Source organism: Mus caroli, unplaced genomic scaffold (genome assembly GCF_900094665.2).
Source record: "Mus caroli unplaced genomic scaffold, CAROLI_EIJ_v1.1 scaffold_11617_1, whole genome shotgun sequence".
Classification (NCBI taxonomy): Eukaryota; Metazoa; Chordata; class Mammalia; order Rodentia; family Muridae; genus Mus; species Mus caroli.
Genome location: NW_018390132.1, coordinates 26206 through 34350, shown reverse-complemented (window position 1 = coordinate 34350; position 8145 = coordinate 26206). Strand labels below are relative to the sequence as shown.

The 8145-nt window shown below is 36.9% G+C and overlaps 1 protein-coding gene across 2 annotated transcripts in view; it reads left to right on the top strand.

Annotated features, from left to right (window-relative positions):
• Positions 1-8145, top strand: part of LOC110288497 (cytochrome P450 2C38) — a 43776-nt gene that overhangs the window by 11434 nt on the left and 24197 nt on the right. Inside the window, exons 4-6 of one of the 2 annotated variants that reach the window (XM_029473858.1) lie at positions 4354-4514; positions 5083-5149; positions 6463-6516. In XM_029473858.1, the coding sequence (XP_029329718.1) occupies positions 4354-4514; positions 5083-5109 (188 nt within the window). In that variant the 3' untranslated portion in view covers positions 5110-5149; positions 6463-6516. Of the gene's footprint in view, positions 1-4353; positions 4515-5082; positions 5150-6462; positions 6640-8145 lie in introns of those variants that run through there. The other variant, XM_021154826.2, reaches the window with a different exon arrangement.

Sequence of the window (8145 nt, the reverse complement as noted above, 5' to 3'; positions counted from 1 at the left end):
TTATCCTTTGAAGGGCTAGATTCTTGGAAAGATGATTTGTGAATTTGGTTTTGTAGTGGAATACTTTGGTTTCTCCATCTATGGTAATTGAGAGTTTGGCTGGGTATAGTAGCCTGGGCTGGAATTTGTGTTCTTGTAATGTCTGTATAACATCAGTCCAGGCTCTTCTGGCTTTCATAGTCTCTGGTGAAAAATCTGGTGTAATTCTGATAGGCTTGCCTTGATATGTTACTTGACCTTTTTCCCTTACTGCTTTTAATATTTTATCTTTATTTAGTGTATTTGTTGTTCTGATTATTATGTGTTGGGAGGAATTTCTTTTCTGGTCCAGTCTATTTGGAGTTCTTTAGGCTTCTTGTATGTTCATGGGCATCTCTTTCTTTAAGTTGGGGAGTTTTCTTCTATAATTTTGTTGAAGATATTTGCTGCCCCTTAAGTTGAAAATCTTCATTCTCATCTACTCCTATTATCCATAGGTTTGGTCTTTTCATTGTGTCCTTGAATTCCTGGATGTTTTGATTTAGGATCTTTTTGCATTTTGCATTTTCTTTAATTGTTGTGCCCATGCTCTCTATGGAATCTTCTGCATCTGAGATTCTCCCTTCCATCTCTTGTATTCTATTGCTGATGCTCACATCTATAGTTCCTGTTTTCTTTCCTAGGATTTCTATCTCCATAGTTGTCTCACTTTGGGTTTTCTTTATTGTTTCTACTTCCATTTTTGTGTCTTGGATGGTTTGTTCAATTCCATCACCTGTTGGGTTGTGTTTTCCTGTAGCTCTTTAGGGGATTTTTGTGTTTCCTTTTTAAGGGCTTCCTCCTCTTTAGCACTATTCTGTATTTCTTTAAGTGGGTTATTACTGTCCTTCTTGATGTCCTCTACCAGCATCATGAAATGTGATTTTAAATCCGAGTCTTGCTTTTTGGGTGTGTTGGGGTATGCAGGACTGGCTGAAGTCGAAGTGCTGGATTCTGATGATGGTGAATGGTCTTGGTTTCTGTTAGTAATATTCTTCCATTTGCCTTTAGCCATCTGGTAATCTCTGGAGTTAGTTGTTATAGTTGTCTCTGGTTGGAACTTGTTCCTCCCATGATTCTGTTATCCTCTGTCTGCAGTCCTGGGAGTCCAGCTCTCTCCTGAGTCTCAATGGTCAGGGTACTCTCTGCAGGCAAGCTCTCCTTTATAGGGAAGGTACAGAGAGGTCTAACATTCAGACATGCCTCCTGGCTGAATATGAAGGCCCAAAACAGGGCCTGTCCCAGAAGATGTGTTGCCTCTGCAGTATTCATGCTCACCTGCACAGACTGGTCTCTGAGGGACATGGGACAAATGATGGCTTCTCACCTGCTCTGGCAGTCAGAGCCCTCCCAGGCAGGCACCTATGGGTTGTGAGGAATTTCTTTTCTGGTCCTGTCTATTTGGAGTTATGTAAGCTTCTTGTATCTTCATGGGTATCTCTTTCTTTAGGTTAGGGAAGTTTTCTCCTATAATTTTGTTGAAGATATTTACTGGCCCTTTAAGCTGAAAATATTCATTCTCATCTATACATATTATCCTTAGGTTTGCTCTTCTCGTTGTGTCCTGGATTTTCTGGATATTTTTCGTTAGGATCTTTTTGGCTTTTGTATTTTCTTTGATTGTTGTGTCCATGTTTTCTATGGAATCTTCTACACTTGAAATTCTCTCTTCCATCTCCTGAATTCTGTTGCTGATGCTTAGGCCTATGGTTCCTGATTTGTTTCCTAGGATTTCTATCTCCAGAATTGTCTCCCTTTGCAATTTCTTTATTGTTTCTACTTCCATTTTTAAATCCTTCATAGTTTTGTTCAATTCTTTTACCTTTTGGTAGTATTTTCCTGTAACTCTCTAAGGGATTTTTGTATTTCCTCTTTAAGGGCTCCTATCTGTTTACCTGTTTTTTTTTCCTGTATTTCCTTCTTAAAGTCCTCCATCATCATCATGAAAAATGACTGTAGATCCATATCTTGCTTTTCTGGTGTGATGGTTTATCCAGGACTTGCTATGGTGGGAGAGTTTGGTTCTGATGATGCCAAGTAACCTTGGTTTCTGTTGCTTCTGTTCTTACATTTGCCTCTTGCCATCTGATTATCTCAAGTGTTTTCTGCCCTCAATATACGTGATTGTAGTCTGTCTTTCCATAATCCAGGTTGATTCTGGACTCCTTAGAGTCCAGCTTTCTGTGTGATGCTGTGATTCCAGGCTCCTGTGAACCTGAGATTCTGGGTATGTCAGAGTTCTTGGAAGTCAAGCTTCCTCTGATACCCTAAAATCCTGGTGTGACCAAGCTCCTGTTGTCCTGGGATCCTGGAATCCTAAGATCCTGGGCTTGTTGCAGTGGCTGGAAGTGGTATCTCCTCTGAGGACTGGAGGGCTGTCTGATGTGTTCGAAACCAAAGTATACCAGTACTGATCAAGAGGAATGCGAGCCGCTGGTCAGGCAGGGCTCCTGTGTCTTTGCTCCTGCTGTCACAGTCCTGTCACATTTGGATTAGAACCAATGTTGTTTTCCTCTCCCCAGTGATTCTAAGATTTTGTGGAGAGTCCTCTGTGGACCGTGGGACTAACTGCAAAGTTTGTGCCCCATTTTAGTGATTCTTATGTGAGGTCTACAGAATTAAATTCAGGATCTCCTGGAATATAAAGAGTACCAATCATTTTATCAAAGCATATTCACTCTAGAGAGAACATCAGAAGAAACTTTTCTGAGAGCTGTAGAGATGGCTTATCACCTGAGAGAGTTTGGTGTGTTCCTCCAGAGGAGCAGCTGGGAGGGTTCCCAGCAACCATATCAGGAAGCACCCTGAGGGCCAACATGTTATCCTGGACTTTCCAGGTATTCAGACACACACACACACACACACACACACACACACACCTGAGCCTGTATGCTCACAGGTAATATGAAATTTTAAAAATTTCCTTGTGATATTTAAGCATGGAAGATAATGCATATAAATATGATACATAATTTTATGCATTATATGTGTAAAGAAATTTGATGATCATCTTGGAAAATGTTTACAATCCTATGCATCTAAGTTTTGCCAAAACATGTTGTGTAGTGTGATGGAACATAATTAGCATATAGTTATTTTCTGATAACATTTTCTTTAATACTGTTTATAATGTGGGATTCATAAAGACATTTAGAATTCTGTAAAATGTGCTTTGAACACACTCACATATCATTACTTTTCTGGCTATTCCATTTCCAATTTTTTCTATTCCCTCCTCCCCAGAATTGTTATACCTCTAAAATTTTGTTTATTTTTGTTATTCATATAAATATTTATTGTACATATATGTGTGCATCACTTGCATGCCTGGTGCTCATAGAAGTTAGAAAAGTGTTTCTGATCCCCCTAACTATGCAGTTTTGAAGCTGTTCCCCAATTATTTCCAATGTCCTTTCTGGGTTCTCAGGTATCTGATTTGACCTTTCTGTTCATCTTTCAGGAGCACTTCCACAACTGAGAAAAAGGCGTAACAGAATGTTTCTCTTTTCTGTAACTTGGATACCACTTCCTGAACATTTATACCCCTGAGCTGTCTCATCCATCTTCTAGCATCTTGTGTACTGAAGTTCCTCACTGAAGTTTCTTAATCTCTCTGCCCCCATTCTGTGAACACTGGCTTGTAGTCGAAATTGGGCAATAAGACATACACAATATTCAGAAAAAAATCCATTGCTTTCACTAATAAAATAAAAAAGAGAAGTCTTTGTCACTTCCTTCAGGTTGGATTCCCCTCCTAGAATTTAACTGGAAAACAAAACTTTTCATTTTATTTAATAATGTTAACACATCCACAGAGAACTAGGTTGCAAATCTTCTTGTGTAACAAAGAGGATTTCTCATCATGGTTTTTCCTCTCATGTATAAACTCAACTGCGGTATTGCCACTTCCTCTTTCCTTGGATGAATACTTGCTTTATTGACTTACTCATTGTGGATACAGAGCTTCCATGTGTACATTTCTCTATTTTCTTCTGAGTATCATATAGCATATAAGCATTGAAGTAAGATATAATTATGTTCTGAATACCTGAAATTTTATGATTGTATAGTTTTTCTTTTCTTTCAGTATAGAAGAGAGCTAAAACTGTTGAAATTAGTATATCAAATATGCTCTGATCTTATTTAACTAGTGAAGTTAAGGCCATTTTAAGTTTAAGATCAAAGTGATATGTCAATTTTATGTATAACAAATGCTGAGCTGTGAGGAAAATTGTAGACAAGATGTTCCTAACAAATTTTCACCTGTTAACAGAAGCAACATATCTTCTTTGCCTACCTTAATGTTATTTTTCTAATTATTTTCTCAATCTTCAGGCTCACCTTGTGACCCCACATTCATTCTGAGCTGTGCTCCATGCAATGTCATCTGCTCCATTATTTTTCAGGATCGTTTTGATTACAAGGATAAAGATTTTCTTATGCTCATGGAAAAACTAAATGAGAATATCAAGATTCTGAGCTCCCCATGGTTGCAGGTGAAGTCAAGAATTTTTTTCCTCCTTGAGAACACATATGGTGCTTTATTGCCACAGATAAAATTCAATATGGACCAAAAAGTGAGGTGACAAGACACCTTGGTTCTGACCAGTGTATTATGGAAAGAATATCTGGAATGGAGTCATCAGCCCTCTGCTATGCCAATATAAAAACTAAGGAAAAGGCTAGGTTGGATCAATTCTTCTAGCTCCTTCTCCATTTATTTTCCCACGGATGTACACAGAACTATTGGTATCAAGTATAGCATTTACATCTAGAAGTATGCCCAGTCACTCACAAGACATGCCTTTGTGCAGAATTCTTGTATTCTTTAAATTACTAAGCAATGTCCATCATAATTCTAGGCAGGGATATTTTAGTTTAGAAAGAATATTTTCTTAAAAGAGAAGGAATATTAATAGTAATGAAATGTGCCAGGAAACCTTGAGTAGTTTCAGTAGTTTGATATTTGAGACAGAATCTTAGTGATGATGTAACAGGTAGAAATGAGAATATAAGCAGTTCAATGCTGTATGGGCCACAAATATCCTTACATGCTTGTCCTAGGCTGAACTGGCAACTCCTGAACTCTGAATAAAGAATGACTGTGAGATAATAGACAAACCTGTAAGAGGTATGATGTACATTTGCTTTCAAGGTCCTTAGAAGGCCCACCATCTTCTGAATATTTACTCCATGGTGAGCCTGGTTTACAGGAGTTAAATATACCCTTTTGATGTTAATCAACTCACTCAATTTTCTACTTCTATGATTTGAAAACTGTCAATGTCAATAAATTATATCATATAATACTCCAAATTTGTAGGGAAAATGATAGAAACCTTCTAGGAATTGTCATAATTATGCTTTATACTAAAAAGAATTCATGAATGCTGAAATTTATGATTATTTATCAATTGATTCAGGAATTTGTTACTCAATTCTATCTACTATCATAGAGAATTGCTCTGTGCATGAATTGGAACACATCTTCCTTATGTTGGACATTATTTTTATTCATGTCTGAATCTATAAACTCAAGTTGGTCTTTCTATATACTGTACATATTTTTATTTACATGTGTTTATTTTAAAAGGTTCTTTGGCAGATGTATAATGAATATTAATATATATGTATGTGGTAAATACATAGGCTATTTTTCTTTATGCTATCTTGTTCCACATTAGTAGTACAGAAAGAAGTGATAATTTTTAATTTAAAATACATTAATTAGGCATTATAATTCTATTCCAATTCTCTAATCTAATCTGGCTACTTACCAGCAAAATCCACAGACATTTGCATTTTTAACTTGTCTGACTCTCTGGGTGTAAATTGCATAGTGATTTCTCTCAGAACCCCTTCCTCATGCTGAATACTCGCTTCCTCTCTTTCCCTCCCTCTTCCCGCAGCTGGTGGAAGTCCTGCACTAATATTTCTGTTGCATAGTTATTGGGTTTTCCAGCTGTTATTGACAAGTCAGAGAATAAATGGTGAGCATGGTTTATACAAAGTTGATGCAGCAGATTCTTCACATAAGCATTATAATGCTGTGTCAGATTGACACCAGATAGTGGGATAGAGAAATCAGCATTTGCATGATAGAAGGATAAACTTTCTGGAGTATACACTTGCATTATACCTACAGTCAGTGAGTGGAGAGATTCACCAGTGGTTAAGGATGTGTGTTGCCTTCCATATTACCTGAGTCTAAATCTCATCACCCATGTCAGGTGACTCTAAACAACTACCTTCAGAGGATCTGATACATCAGACCTTCAAAGGCACCCATACATAAATTTCACAATGCATGTGTATGTGTAAACATACAAACTGGCACACAAACACAGACACAGAAACACAGAAACAGATTTACATACATTCACACACATACCTAAATTAAAGCAAGACACCTTAACAAAATAAATTTTTGATCTGATATTACAGGTCTGCAATAATTTCCCCTTGCTCATTGACTATTGTCCAGGAAGTCATCACAAAGTACTAAAAAACGTCAAATATATTAGAAGTTACCTGTTGGAGAAAATAAAAGAACACCAAGCATCACTGGATGTTACAAACCCTCGTGACTTTATCGATTATTTCCTGATTAAACAAAAACAGGTAAAATGTTAATATAAGATTATTTTATTGTTCAAGCATTTTCTGGTTTCTTGAACATTGAAATGTTTGTCAAAGATGTTTCAAGTAAGTATATTTGAAGAACATTTCTGTATATGTTATATCTTGGAATGAACCATAGAGATACTGGAAACATAAAGGGAATTTGTTCACCAGATTCTATTGACTTTGCATTGGCTGTTGAGAAAACAACCCAAAGGGCAGGAAAGATGGGATAAAATTCTAATCAAGTAAAAAGTAACCAACCATCATGGAAGTGTGAATATTGGCACCATAAAAGCATCTATTGTATGGCAGCATTTCCTGCAATTCTAGTGGATTAAACTTGATCTAGCCATATTGTTTTAAAAAAAATGGTAGGTATAAAAGTTAATTTCTGAAGGACTAGATGGTGAATGGAGTGTCATGTGGTAGGAAAAGAGTTGGTGTATCAAAGAGCAAGGCTTTCTGTATAAATTAAACTACAAGTTAACTTTTTTTTCCAGGAAGTGATTAAGGATTTGTAACCATTGCTTTACTTTGGTGCATGGACTGTGTTGGCACTGTGCAGTTTATTCAAAAGACAAATTACCATTTAATTTTCTTGGGATATAGTAAAAATCAGTTGATGTTTGGGGTTTGTAGTGCATATTGATTCTGCTCCATCTATATTGATGGCCCCTTTGCTAGTGGTTCAACACCATGAGTTCTTTCTCCCGTAATTCTATAGCAATAGTTAAAACCCAAGTATCTAGTTTCTTGAATTTTGTTATATCTTTGGTTATTTAGATGAATTAAATTTGTATTTTTGTAAGACTATAATCCAAAAAGTCAGTCCAGTATGCATATGTGGTACCTCAAGGCAGTAACCATATTACATTTATTTTATGGTTGTATTTTATTTGCCTAAAAAAACATTGCCACTGCCAATTTTCTAGTTGAAAAGCATCCTATCATTATGAAAAAACACACAACCTCCACTACTGATCACTGCTTTCCTGTACCTTTTAGGGTTTTTTCTTCTTTATTTTGCAACTTTTCTTATAGTTTTTTTTTTCCTGTTTCTTGGCAATATAGTCTCTGACACAGCTCAGCTTCTCGTAGCTCATTTGTCTCCAGCAATCTTCTCTTCTACTCTCTAACTCTACTCTTCTGTCTCTTGCATAATTCTCTTGCCTTCTGCCCAATCCATTTGACCAAATCACAGGCTCTGCTGGACTTTTATACCCTCTCCTGTTCCCAATACTCTAGGAGGCAACAGACAATGAAGGTCATGGGGTGAAGCAGTTTTTTTTTTAATTATTATTACGTATTTTCCTCAATTACATTTCCAATGCTCTCCCAAAAGTCCCCCATACCCCCACCTTCCCTACCCACCCATTCCCATTTTTGGCCCTGGCATTCCCCTGTACTGGGGCATATAAAGTTTGTGTGTACAATGGGCCTCTCTTTCCAGTGATGGCCGACTAGACCATCTTTTGATATATATGCTGCTAGAGTCAAGAGCTC